At 35.6% G+C, this 14,919-nt stretch overlaps 1 protein-coding gene across 3 annotated transcripts in view; it reads left to right on the top strand.

The window, feature by feature from the left end:
* ATP13A3 (ATPase 13A3) overlaps positions 1 to 14,919 on the top strand; it is an 81,005-nt gene that overhangs the window by 60,068 nt on the left and 6,018 nt on the right. For 2 of the 3 annotated variants that reach the window (XM_054585147.1, XM_054585146.1), the window contains 4 exons: positions 723 to 910; positions 5,910 to 5,998; positions 8,913 to 8,993; positions 10,499 to 10,588. In XM_054585147.1, coding sequence (XP_054441122.1) covers positions 723 to 910; positions 5,910 to 5,998; positions 8,913 to 8,993; positions 10,499 to 10,588 — 448 coding nt within the window. The remainder of the gene's footprint in view (positions 1 to 722; positions 911 to 5,909; positions 5,999 to 8,912; positions 8,994 to 10,498; positions 10,589 to 14,919) is intronic. The other variant, XM_054585148.1, reaches the window with a different exon arrangement.

Genomic DNA, 14,919 nt, shown 5'->3' with positions numbered 1-14,919 from the left:
ATCTTTAAAAGTTTTTAAAAGTTTTAGAAACAATATTACTGTTTGCTTATATGTACATTGGAAAAGGAATAGATGGGATTGTTCTCAAGAATCTTTCCAGAATTGTAGCAGATTAACATTGTGTTACCACTTGGCTGTGCTTGTTACGGCTGTTTTAATAATGGATATTTGGGACTTCTCATACTTGGTCCTGTGTATGTTTGACAGTTTTGTCCCCTGGAAGTAGAGGTGTGAGAGCTGTAGCTGGAGAATACTGAAGCCCATCTCAGTGCTTTGCTGGGCATTTATAGATGTTGTCTTACTTACTCATTCCCTTTAGTGACCCTGTGAATGAGCAGGTGGTATCCATACTTACAGGTCAGGATATGGGCTCAGAAATTAAGTATTTCTTCAGTTACAGCTATAAAGTGGTAGAACCAAGATCAAACCCAGGGTCTGTTTACCTTTACTGTGCTAAAATTACATAATTTAAAAAGCAAGAGGGGCTTATTAATAATGAAGTTTTTTCTAATTTTTAACTGATTGGAATGTGGTTAAAGGGAAAAAATCCTTAATGTTCTATCTGGTCTATATCTCTTACCTTAATGTTCGTTGGATTTTTTGCTGTATACCTTATTTCTATTTATTTTATGATAGTAACTTAAAGCAGGTAAGGGAAAATTGTTTTCTTTTGGGAAATTGGTGTTGTATTTAGTAACTTAAATTTTTTTTGTGTGTTTTAGTGCTTGTAATACAACAGGAAGCCTAGATGGGAATTCCTCACATTTGTACAATGAAACTGAAGATGATCCACATAATATACAAAATTATGAAAATACCACAGTGTTTTTTATCTCCAGTTTTCAGTACCTCATAGTGGCAATTGCCTTTTCAAAAGGAAAACCCTTCAGGCAACCTTGCTACAAGAACTGTAGGTTTGGCATTTATCGTGATTTCCATCTTGCTTCCTTTCTTTAAAAATAATGTAAGAAGACTAAAGTTATAATTGTGATTTAGATGTTTATTGTCATGTTTTATTCTCATGGTAGCTGCCACCCTAAGTTTAATGTTAAAATCATCAGTTCTAAACATTCCTGGTTTTCACATCCTGTTAGTCCTGGCTCCAACTTTTATTTTCACAATCCATTGCAGAGAGTTAGCATTAGAAGTAGGAACAGAGGTTCCTCAGTTGGAATGGAGAGTGTTACACTTTCCTTCTGGGTGGTCTGCACAGCACAGCTGTCCTTTATTTTTGACATTGGTGCAGCAAGTGTTCACCTGGAATTCTTCCCTTCCATAACCTTTGCCTCCTGCAGAACGGACGAGTAGAATGGAGACTTGTGCCTTGTACACTTATCTGCCATAGCATTTTTAAAATTATTTTTAATTGAATTTATTGGGGTGACATTGGTTAATATATCACCTGCATACTGCATTGTTCACTCACCACCCAAAGTCAAGTCTCTGTCTGCTATCACTCACCACTGCCCCTTTGCCTTCTTCCACTTCCCCCAACCTTCCTTTCCCTGTGGTAACCACCATACTGTTTTCTGTGGATTTTTGTTTTTTGGGTTTTTTTCAGTCCCTTCGCCTTTTTCACCCAATGCCTCAAATCCCCCTCCCCTCTGACAGCTGTCTGTTCTCTGTATCTGTGAGTGTATTTCTGTTTTTGCTAGTTTATTTTGTTCATTAGATTCCACACAGAAGTGAGATCATATGGTATTTGTCTTCCTGTGACTGGCTTATTTCAATGAGCATAATACTTCTCCAGGTCCATCCGTGCTGCCATAGCATTTTGATTGATTGGAATTATGGTTTATGGAAAAAAGTCAGTTACTATGTATAAATTGCCAGTTTTATTTTTAAATTGAGCATATACTAATTAATACATGGAACAACCTAATTTTCTTTTTTTTGGGAACAGAACTTTAGACTACGGCAGCATCTTGGAGTGAATCGTAGTTAATTTTTTGCTGTAGTTGTGAAGAAATGCCAGTGTTCTGGTTGGCAAAATGTCAGGTCACAGATTCCAACATGTCGTAGGGGTAACAGCTACTAGCATCTCTGTCTCATGTTAGAGTTTACAAAGTATTTTCACATACATTACCTTATTTTATACTTATGCTCAATGTGTTTTGCAAAGCAGGCTTTATTTATATTTTGGACAGGTAAGACTGTTCAAATATAAGTATTTATAATAAAGTCTGTATTGACTTTTTTTTTAAATAAAAGAACTAATATTTTCTAACAAATAAGAACTATGTTACTGAGAGTCATGTTAGAACCATGTTGTGGGACAAAAGCCTTCCATAGAAGATATATCACTATAGGACTCTCTTTATAATTAAATTTAGCTTATTATAAGGTGAACTTAATAATCGACATTGATATATACAGGCTTTAATTTTAATTTAATATTTTTTAAATTTCAAGGAAATGCTGAGAATGCCCAAGGGTAGCTAAAACATCTATCAAGGAACAATACTTTCTTCGTATAAGGAAAGCTGGTATTCAGATTGCTTGATTAAAGCAAGATTGCCACATCAGAAAACGTTAGCTTTAAAGAACTAAGTAAATCCACCCTATCTATACTTCCCCAATTAAAAAAAAAAATGAAAGACGGTTGCCTATTTTTAAAATGCATTTTTTATATTACAATATTTGGAAAACTACAAAAAAAATCACAGGCTTAGGCATTTTGTATTCTCTTTTAATTTCAGATTGACTTAAATAAATGATAAAGCTTAATTGTTGACTAAAGGACTGTGCTTTTAAAATGTGTATTAAAAATTGTATTTCAGCAGAAATATAACCACAAAACCTTTGTTCTTTAAGTAGCTTGTGCATGTCTGTGAGCTGATAAACAGAGTGCATGCTGTCATAAATCATGCCTTCCGAAAAATCCAACAGAAGCAGAAAAGGCAACAAATGCATATGTTCCTAATTTTCACATCTTATCTTTTTGTCTGTCCTTGGAGTTCCCTAATCTTGGGATACTGATGAATAAAGAAAGAAAAATAAGTAAGAAAAAAATTACTGAAATAAAGTAATGTACAATGTAAAGTATAAATACAGAAGGAAATGAGTGGGGAAAGATTAAGGCTTTACTAGAACCTACAGCTTTTTATTTTCTTCTACAGAATAGACAGTTTAGAGTTCTTTGTTAGTACCTGCTAGTTGCTGTTCTCTATATCTAAACAATGTAATCTATTAAATCTGTCTTGAGATTATTATTTTTAAAAATCAGTCTTAGGCATTTAAGTCACTCTCTCCAGAGTTTCTGGCTCTCTTCTACTGGTTCGATTTGATTCTAAATAAAACCTAATTTCAGTCTGTGGTTACCCATTTTCAGCTCTAGCTTAATTCAGTTATATTTTCTTGATTGACTATATTTATCATTTCAAGGGCCATGATGATATCGACTAAATTCTTGCACTCTTATTTAACTAGATGTGATTCTTGGAATTTTGGCTTCAGTTTTTGCCATAGTTTCTTACTTGATCCCCGTCTGCTGCTTGTGAAATACGTATCTTAAGTCTGTGAAGGCATTATTACCCAACTGCCAATATCTCTCCCATATTGGCTCTGTATCATTTTCCTGTTCATCTGCCATGCCTGAATTGATTGGAGCAGGTATCTAGAGGCCCTGCAAGATTAGGTGCTCTTCTAAAAGATAAGTAACTGAGTAAGGAAGGGGAGGTAGAGATAGGAACAAAAAGATGAAATTTGTGGTTATAGGCCAGAAGGTCATACTTAGTATTTTTGAGGAAGGAACAAAAGAGGTATATATCAGCCATAGAGAGGTATTGTGGGATTTTTTACTCTATGTAAGGTTTTGTTTTTGAGTCACTAAAGGGAATATGAAGGAAGTTCTTCATGGTGCCTAACTTTGGTGTCATCTATCTAAAGGATCTGGTATCATTAACAAATCTGTGATGCCATAAGCTGGGACATATTTAATAATAACTTGAGTTCATATATTATGTTGCATTTTAAGTACTTAAACCTCCTCTTTCCTATGGGTTTCTCATACTTCCATTCTATAAAGTAATTTGATTCTGACTTGCATGTGTTCACATAGCTTGATGGCAGAATCTAAATCTAAATATTTAACTTAAGGGCCATACTTCTCTGGCCCTTAATCACCACCAGCGCAGAATTTGTTTTTATAGCTGTCTTCTGGTAAAGAGTACTTGCACTCTGATGGGATTACTAAGAAATTACTGACCAGGCCAGGAAAAGTCAGGCTGAACGCATAGTTCACTAGAATCTCTCTAAAATGAATACCTGATTTTTCCATTCTTGGTTGAAATCCTTATTGGTCTTTGTATTTGAGTGATGACATAAATCTGCCAGCCATCCACCTCCCCTGTCAAATGAATAGTGCCTCTTTTTCTCCCCTGGCTAAATAGAGGAGAGGTTCGATGATTTATTTTCTCCTTCACATGGAGATTTTGGCAGAGTTTTAAATGTATGATCAAAGGGAGTTGCTCCAGGAGAAAGACATGATCTGAGAAACAGTGTTGAGGGAGATGTAAGAAATTTCTGAGCCTGAGTAAATTTTTTCATCTTGCAACATGCCAGGAACTAGACTGCAAATCTATTTTTGCTTATAGCTGTGACAGTGCAATAGGATTTGAAAAACATTCAGTATGGGCTTTACTTCTTTGAAACGAAAACTATTTCTGTCTCTATATCTCTCTTTGGCGTTTGTATTCTAACCATTTCTTTTTGTCCTTTTTCCTTTCCTTTCCTTTTTTTTTGTGTGTGTGGGTGTTTGTGTAACTTCCAGTTGGCATTTTCTAAACACTTTACTGACCAAAATATCTATTTGAATGACTGTATAACTTATGTATTAAAAAACAATGTGTGTGTCTATATAACAGTGTTGTTTTATAGAACAGTAAATATTGGCCTATAATTTTGAACAGATATATTAATAAAGTTTATATTCATAAATGACTCCCACATTTAATATTAGTGTTGAGATCCCCTCATTTATAGTTCACAATACAGGGTATTGACTCCATTATCCAATATGAAGCCTTCATGATAGTTTTGGTTATACATGGTCTTAGTAAAGGTTAAGTTTGCAGTTGACATCAAGTAGGAACTTATAAATAAATATCCAGACCAAAGAAAAAAAGAGAGGGAAAGTCAAGGGCTATTAATATAATCAGGAAATTTCTGAGCCCCTCTTATGGTTTGTGGTATAAGGGCATGCTTGTGTACATGCATGCGGGTATGCACACAGTGAACAAGAGGCCCGTGAGCAGAAACGTTTTTTTTTCAAGTTGGGAAAGTGATACTAAGTACTACTGCATGGAATTTACTATTCCTAGCCATCACAGTCAGCCCAAAGGGTGACCCTTTGATTTAAAATAATAAATCAACTAACATTTTCTGTGGAAATAGGGAAGAAGTCAATGAAAAAGTGGAATTCACTTAATAGAAATGTATTTCCATTCAACTTAAAATGCCTCTCTTTAGGATTGCAACATACCTAAAACTGAAATAAATGTTATTCAGCATTTTTACAATCGACAATAATTGTCATTGCAGACATGTTTAAATGATTATCTTATTTCACTGTAGATAGTCTAGTCTCCTATGTGTGAGTTATATATTGACTTGATTATCTTACATAGTAGCTATCTGGGAAAAATACAAATAAGTGTCCATAAATATCTGTCTCTTACTTTTTAAAATGCTGTTTATTTTGACATAAAGGAATCCTTTGGGCCTCAATGATATATCAAACTTCGGGAAATAACATAGAGCATACTTTATGTACTTCCATCAGCCTAAATAGAAGTGTTCAATATTCAAAACCAAATTTAGGGCTGACAGTATTGACAGTGTGCCAGTTGTTATATGCCCTTTTATATAAAGGAACTTCCTGATTTTAATTGTTTTCCTTTATTTTTCAGATCTTTTTGTTGTGTCTGTGATTACTTTGTATGCTTTCATATTATTCATCATGTTGCATCCAGTTGCTTCTATTGACCAGGTTCTTCAGGTAAGGCTTAATTTAAGCACATCGGTATTATTGCTTGTCTGGGGAGTGATAGTATCTGGGACAGTAACAGAAAATGACACATTAGTATCAATTTACACAGGAAGCGAGACTTCTGGATGTTTGCTAGGGCTTAAAATATTTTCCTCTACTCTTACATTACTAGGGAAAGAGACTAAAACTTCTGTGTTTCTTCTTTCCAAGATCTCTTCCTTCTGAATTTTCTAAAATACAGTTATATTAATCCAAAGATACCCTCTAATGAATAAAAAAACATAATTAAAACAACAGCTTTTACTGATTCTATTTGCTATTTTATTTGTATTTCCTGTTTATTCAGTTTGCTTTTGGTTCCATTTCCCTGTTTCTACAAATAATGTCTCTTGGTCTTTAAAAATAAAAATCTTTGATTCTGTTATTTGATATGTCCTTTACCAACCCACTTCTTAAGTAGTCTGCAAACTCTGACTCTTCTTCACTATCCATTGAGTTCTCCATACTTTTTTCAATAAAAACTATGAATGATTAAATACTTATTTTATACAAAAGAATATGCACACATTTTTGTTAAACATAACAAAATAACACCCATGAGTCCATTATCAAACCTAAAAATGGTAGCGTTACCAACACCAAGGCACTATTGCATGCAGTTATCCAAACACCCTGAGAGAACCACTGTTCCAATTTTTACCTCAGTGTCTTGCTTTCATTATATACTTCATAGGTATGAAGTCATAAAAGGTTGTTTTGTTTGCTTTTGAACTTTATGAAAATGGTATTTTATTATCTCTATTCTTCTGTGATTTGCCTCTTTCCCTGTCAGCATTGTTTCTAACACTCATCCATGCAATACACACATTTCATTTTTACTGCTATATAGTATTCCACTATAGAATTACACTGTAAGCCATGTCTCTATTCTTTGTTGGTAAATAATTGGGTTATTTTCTTTCCCTGTATTAACAGGGCTGTTACGAACATTCTTCTTTAGCTCTCTCTATCTTTCTCTATGCCAGTATCACATTGTCTAGAGTACTATATTATAAGAAATTTTGATGTATGGACCCCTATCCTCACCTCATATTGTTGTTCATCATGATCTTTTGGCTGCTCTTGAGCTTTTCTTCCTCCATATAAATTTTAAGTTTAGCTTGTCAAGTACCAGGAAAAGCCCTCTTGGAATTTTTATTAGAAATAAATTTGAGAAAAAATTGATTTAGTACCCCTTTTCATGAACAATGTTTCTTTCCATTTCTTTAGGTCTTTTTGTATGTCTTTCAGTAAAGTGTGACAGTTTTTTTCCTGAATGTCATAACACAAGTTTTTGTTACATTTATATCTGGGCTATTATCATGTTTGTTTCTCTGATATCTGTTTAAAATTACATTTTCTAATTCTTTTAGAAATTGAATTTCTAAATGCTGGTGTAAACAGTACTGTCATGTTGTATATTCATCTCAGATTTAGCATCCCTGTCAAAATTTATTCTAAAAAGTTTTAGATTCTCTGGGATTTTCTGTTTTAAATAGTCATCATCTATAAATAATGACAACTGTTTTGTTTCTGATATTTCATTACTTATACCTTGTATGTGTTTTTCATGTCTATTAACATTATTAATGTTGGTTGTGATGGTAATGATATGTTTGTCTTGTTCCTGACTCCAAAGAGAATGCTCCTAATATTTAACCATTGGAGGTATTGTGGGCTGTGGGTTTCTGGTATACACTGTCTGTCAGGTTGAGGAAGCTTCCTTCTATAGTGTTGTTGCCATAATTAGATGGTTAATTTTATCTAATGCTTATTTCCCAGTTAGTGAAATGATCACACAGTTTTTCTCCCTAGAGAATGTGGTGAATTACAGTTAAACTGGTATTCAAATGTTGAACTAACATTGCATTCCATAAACCTAGTTTGGTCCTGATGAATTCTTTTTTATACTCTCTGGATTTGGTTTGCTATGGTTTTGTTTAGAATATTTGCTTCTGATTACATGAGTAAGATCAGGCTTAATTTTCCTTTGTTCTGTGTTACTGAGATGTTTGGTGTCCTGGAGCCCACTAAGAGTAGCCTCATTAGAACAAAAAATATTCCTGACCCTCAGGGATTTAGAAGCTCCGTGTGAGACACTCCTGTCACCTCCATCACTGAGGAAGTTACAAGAGATTTAAGGGCTAGGTGTCAGGAACCAGGGACAGAGACTAAACATATATTTCTTAGTATGATGCCCACCACTCTAGTTAAGCTACCATTGTGTTTTGCCTGGACTACTATAGCAGTCTACCCCTCAGATGCTTCTTGTTGGAATCATAGGTGTTTTTCTAAAACATTAGGTCATATCACTCCTCAGTATCTATCACAGTATCTTAGGTACTTACTCAGTGAATGTTTACTGACTAAAAGGATGAATGCATGAGTGAGATTTTTTTCTTCTGTCTTTTCTTCGGCCTTAGGAATTAACCACAGATTTTAAAGTAAAAATTTAGATCATATTTCTTGAATTGATCTGTATAGTTCTTTTTGAACTTGTCTTTATAACAGTTATAGAGATTTGAGTAATACTTCATTAATAGATCAGTACCTGCCTCATTGTTTAAAGACAGGGTTTTATTTTAAGATAGGGACTTGTTAAAATGTATGGTCTGGCAGAGCATGCATTATTGACCCTGAGTGATTAGGATTTGACTCTAAACTCAACCACTGTAATAACTTTCTAACCTTCAGTTATTTACACATTGAGTTTTATTATCTGAAAAGTGGACGTAGTATCTACCTCATGTTGCTGTTGAGTAGATAGATACTCTACGTGAAGGTGCTCGGTACATAATAGGAATTCAGTTTAATTTAAAGTTATGTAATGCTGTAAGTATCAAGTAAATGCTATAGTTTTAATTTACAAATTTTTGTCTTACAGATAGTGTGTGTACCGTATCAGTGGCGTATAACTATGCTCATCATTGTTCTTGTCAATGCCCTTGTTTCTATCATGGTGGAGGTAAGCACTTAAGATAATCAGATGGCTGCCTTGCTGTTGTGGGATTCTTGGTGATTTAATGATAATGGAGGAAGAGGACAGGTAGCATTATAGAAGCTCACAAAGGTTCAGTTTTATTTTAGTTAAATTCATTTAGCCTTCTGAATTTTTCCATTAATTAAGGGATATTACTTAGATGCTCTCATACAGATAGGAGAAAATAAGCAATGAGATAGCAAAAACTAGTGATTGATAGAAAGGAGAGAAGATTGGTGCTCAGAATTGGTGGGAGGGTGGGGTTGGTAGGAGGCCCATCAGTAAAGAAGAAACCACCAAGCTGGGCGGGGCAGGGTATGGATCGGTGCTCAGGCAGCCTATAAACTGGTGGCCAAGAAATCGGAGTGGGCGGGCAGCACCCAGTCCTATGATGTACAATAAAACTTCCCATTTAAGGAAGAAAAGGGGGGGGGGCTTTCTGCATGAAATATATTAAATATTAGTAATAGTTTATTGAGAATACAAAATAAGGACCATTTTGAATCTGTCCAGTCTCAGCATCGAGCACTGGAGCTTCCTCCTTGACCTTTGCTTTTTAGCTCCCTCTGGAGGGAACTGCTCTCCTGTTAGGGTTGCCTTTAGGCCACTTCTGTAAAAAGAACTACTGAGTTCTCATTTGCCGCTTATTAGTATAATTTTGTCTGTTCTCAGAACTGTTGTTATTCACTCCTACAGTAGCAATATATGAAATGGAAGGAGATAACAGTTGTGATTTTTAAATTAAGGGTTTCATACAGCATGATTTTGAATTAAAATTAGGCATTTGTAAAATGTACACCTTAGTGATAATAGTTCTAGACTTGGAAATTATGCTTAATTTATTACCTTCTAAAAGATGATTTGGTATTTAAATTTGCACTGTAGTGTGCAGCATGGATATTATGGTACTGGTACTGAACTTTTCAAATTGCCTAGTGGAAATGTATTTTTGCTATTATATGGACCACATAAAGCACATCTAAGACACTGTATTTTAAAAGCTTTTCTTTTTCTATAGTATCAGTTCATCTTTTCACTTCATTTAAAATATTTTTATAAAATAGTTTTTTAGGGAATCCTTTCATAATTCCTTGTAATTTGTTATTCTTGCTCACTATCAAGAGAATTATTTGTATTGGACTCTGATGAAATCATACTCATATAGGTGCAGAATTAACTTTATATGTTCAATGGAAATAACTCACTGTTAAGAAAAAGACTTTGGATTATAAGCATTATTTTATTGTGGGAAAGACCCCATTATTCATATAAAAGTAATGTTTTGTGGAAAATTTAGAGGTCCCATTTTTTCAAGAATTTTATGATGATTTATATTTGTCATAAAAGTCATGTAACTGAAATTCTCTATGTAAAAATCAAATCGTGTTTTTCACTAATGATTCAGCATTGTGTGATTCTTTTTAAATGTGCGCATTAATAGAGAATGACTTAGTCATTTTTAATTCTTAACTGATGGGAATATCTCTCAGAACTTCTGCCTTGACACGGTCCTTTGGAAAGTTGTGCTCAATCGAGACAGACAAGGAGAATATCGCTTCACCACCACACAGCCGCCACAGGTTGGAAATCAGCACTTGCTTTCAATTCTGCACGTATATCTTGGATCTTTCACTTGTGTACTCTGCATCCTGTAGAGTGGTATTCTGTTGTGTGTTGCTTCCACCTTTTTCCTTAAGCCTGGCATTTTGTTTCTTGTAAGGAGTCCTAGAAAATCCTTGGCAAACCTTTGTTACAAGCTTTTCAGGACTTCAGAAATTTCCCAAGTCCCTTTTCCATTTCAATCCTTACCTTGTGTGTCTGTGTAGGTCTTGTCCCCAGTGGTGAGAGTTAAGTTTTCCATTTCTGTCAGGCTTTAATTCTGTGTTTTTTGTTTTTATGAGTCCCGTTAGAAGCTAAATGAGATTTATGTAAACAGAGTTATGATATGGGAATTATTTCTAAATGGATCAAAGTCCAAATTTTAAGCAATTATTTTTGATATCTTTTTACTGTATCTTAATTTTGGGTGGCCTTTTGGCTTTCCTCAACATACATCTCTTGTTCAGAAAAAATTTTCTGACACTGCTCATTTTCATACAGACCATGGCTTAGGATTTTTGACTTTTTGGATACATTAAGTAACCTATTTTAAAAATATGTAAACTCTGTGATAAGAGAAGAGAATCAGATGAATAAAACCCATTTCCTGATGCTAAGGTGCTGATGTATAGTTTTTAATAGAAAAATACAGATTAGTCTTATTTTTTAAACTGATACCACTGAATTACATACAGCTCTACAGCTTTTGGGGTATAGATAACCTAACAGTACGAAGTCTCACCCCCTCATTATCTTACCCATTTGTTTATAGGGTGGGTGATGTATTCTAAATTGTTAACTAAAACTTTCTAAATCTGAACCTTTTACTCATACTGAGCCACAAGGAGGCTTGTAGAGTTGAAGGGGATTCCTTGGCATTGCTGATTTGGGTTATCTTTTTAACATCTTCCCGCCCGCCCCCCATGTAGCAACTTCCTGAGCTTTATTTTGGTAAGTCAGCAGGCTTGATGCCCAGTGTAATATCGTAAGATCCTTTTACAAGAGGTCCTGGCGGTGCCATTTCCTTTTCTAATGCTTTACGATGAATAGTGATGGTTTGTAATGATGGAATGAGTTTGGAATCAGCTTCAGTTTCTTTTTCTCAAAGCAGTGCAATGCCCAGCTGTCCCTAATAGTGGGTATGACTGGAGTTGTATTAGGGGCTCCAGTCCTTTAGCCAAATCTCCTGTGTGTCTATATTTCTTTCCTTTTGGTTACCTCACTACATTAACTTCAAAGTATTAACTGGGGCTCATCAGTCCTCATATGAGATATTCTATGGGTAAGGCTCAGGCTAAAGAAGACATTTACATTGAGTTTTCAGTTTCTTTAGCAAGATCTTCGACTGTTGATCTAAACAGGAAGTAAATGTAGGTTCTCAGAAGAGTTATACCTTCATTTAGACAAAATTGGGTATGACAAAGCTCCTTTAAAACATTTGAATTGGAAATCCCTCTTTAGTTTTCAACCAGAATAGCAGAAAATTCTCTCATTTGCTACGTATCTAATTTTTAAAAAATTGTTAATAAGCACCTGTCCTTACTTTTAAGAGTTTATGTCTCTCATGTGAAGTCCTATGTCTAAAGCATTTAGAGGCCTTGGCTAGTGTGGCTCAGTGGACTGAGTGCCAGCCTGCAAACCCAAGGGTCACTGGTTCGATTCCCAGTCAGGGCACATGTCTGGGTTGTGGGCCAGGTCCCTGGTAGGGGGCATGCAAGAGGCAACCACACGTTGATGTTTCTCTCCCTCTCTTTCTCCTGCCTTTCCTATCTCTCTAAAAATAAATTTATAAAATCTTGAATAAAAAAAATAAATAAAGCATTTAGGGAAGAGCGAAGGTGGAGAGAGTGGTCTGGAGCAGGTAGCTCCAGCATGTCCCATGTGCTTACCAGTTCTGAGAGTCATTGAATAGATCAGAACTTTAGTCTCCAATTTCTATGGTCATGATTAAGAAAGCATTTTTTAAAAATTATTGGCTTTTAAAGTGTTTTTATAACCTCTTAGCACAGAAAGATATACTTTTGCCTTCTGACATTTATGTGTGTAATGTGGTGTCACTGTTTATATTTGTGACCCTTCAAGAGCCAGTTAGTTATATTACTGTAAGGCTGTGGTTCTCAATCAGGGGCACCCCTTCACCCCAGCTGGGGACATCTGGCAGTACCTGGAGACAGTTGGTTGTCACAGTTTTGGGGTGGGGGGGTGTTGCTACTAGCATGTAATTGGGTAGATGCCAGGGATGCTGCTGAATAAACATCCTACATTAGTACACAGGACAACCCCTTACAACAGAGAATATATCATCCAAGATGACAGTAGAGCCCAGGTTGGAGGAACGCTGCCATAGGTGAAGAAGAAAGTAAAGATGAGTTTGACTGGCAACATCTAAATTTAGGTTCTGTAGCTGCCATCATTTTCCCTCATCACAAACTCTTCCACATTTGCCCATTCTGTGCCAAAAATCCCATAAAATCTCAGAGTGCAACTCCCAGCCCTCTCTATATTAATGTTGGGGGAAGAAAATCTGTTTCTTCTTTTTCTTCCTTATCATATATACCAGGTGACAATTGAGTTAAAAGCTAGAGACCCTGGACTAGTTCAGTTGAGAAGTCAAGAACCTCACCTGGAAATCCCTAGTAACCATATCCAAAATATCTGGTGATCTGCAAGGTACTATACACTTACTTCTGGGATCCTTCAACTTTTAAGACATTTCTAACTTCATCTTATATGTAAATAATATTCAGTTCACTTGCCAAGGTTTTGTATCTAATGAATGACAGAGTTCAGAGTGGAAGCCAGGGTTTCTGATTTCAAGAGGAGTGTTTTTCCTACTATGCTACATTGTCTCACATATATGGGAACATACAGAGGTAAATTAATATTGCAAAGGACAGAATCGTGACAGACAATAGGTACTGTTTTCAATACCTCCTTTTTATGGTAGACACAGTATGAGGCATTTTGTATAAATTCTAGTTGTTACAACAACTTCAAGATACAGGAATATCTTTCGTTTTGCTCTCCCAATTTTCACAAATGAGGAAACAGTGTTAGAACTGGAATTCAAATTTAGATTTATCTAGACCTAGGTCCATAATATTTCTATACCTAAAAACTTCTATCCTTTAAAGATGAAATAAACTTTTAAGTATCATTTTTATTTACATAGATATTTTAGATAATGGGTTTTTTTAAATAAAGGTTTTATTTATTTATTCGTAGAGGGGGAAAAGAGGGAGAGAGGGGAAAAGAGGGAGAAAGGGAGAGAAACATGCGTGAGAGAAACAGCAACTGGTTGCTTCTTGTATACCCCCACCTGGGGACCTGGCCTGCAACCCTGACTGGTAATGGGACCGGCACCCTTTTGCTCTGCAGGCCGGCATTCAGTCCACTGAGCCACGCCAGCCGGAGCTAGATATTGTATTCTACTTGGCCTATTGAATGTTCATGCAGCTAACCTAATTTAGATACAGGAAGGATTTTTACATAATACTAAGTTATTTTCCATCGTGATTGATTTTTTTTAATTTATTTTTATTGTGTTTTTTCCCATTATCATATATTTCAGTAATTATTTTTCTTATTGATGCTCAGTGGCCTGAATTGAATTGAAAACAAGCTGAATAAGGCACATGCAAATAATCAAAGTTAAAACTTTTATGTAGCTAAATATTTTTCCCCAGATATTAATACTTACTCTGACCAAAAAAGGAAAAAAAATTTTTTAAGATTTTATTGATTTATTTTAGACAGAGGGGAAGGGAGGGAGAAAGAAAAGGAGAGACACCAATGTGTGGTTTCCTCTCATGTGCCCCCTACTGGGGACCTGGCTGGTAACCCAGGCATGTGCTCTGACTGGGAATCAAACCAGTGACCCTTTGGTTTGCAGGCTGGCGTTCAGTCCACTGAGCCACACCAGCCAGGGCAAAAATTCTTGATAAAAGTGATTTTCAAGCAAGAGTATTCTTCAAAAAATGTCTTGAACTTCACCTTGACCTACTGAATGAAAAATTTTCAGTGGAGGGTCCCAGCATCTCCATACAGCTTTACCCCTGTTTGAGAAGTTGTGTACTGCATATTCTCTTACTAAGAAGCACTACCGTTACCCTGGCTGGTGTGACTCAGTTGGTTGGAGCATTGTTCAGTAACGGGAAAGTTGCAGGTTCAGTTCCCGGTCAGGGCACTTACTTAGGTTGCGGGTTCAATCCCTGGTGTGGGCTCATATGGGATGTAACCAATTGATACTTCTTTTTATCAGACATTGATGTTTCTCTCTCTCTCTCCCCTTTCATCCATATCTCTCCCTCTC

Source organism: Pteronotus mesoamericanus, unplaced genomic scaffold, assembly GCF_021234165.1.
Source record: "Pteronotus mesoamericanus isolate MK-2021 breed Mesoamerican mustached bat unplaced genomic scaffold, CSHL_Meso_final contig_82, whole genome shotgun sequence".
In the NCBI taxonomy this organism is placed as follows: domain Eukaryota; kingdom Metazoa; phylum Chordata; class Mammalia; order Chiroptera; family Mormoopidae; genus Pteronotus; species Pteronotus mesoamericanus.
Note: the sequence above shows the minus strand (reverse complement) of the source record. Positions and strands in the feature narration are given on the sequence as shown.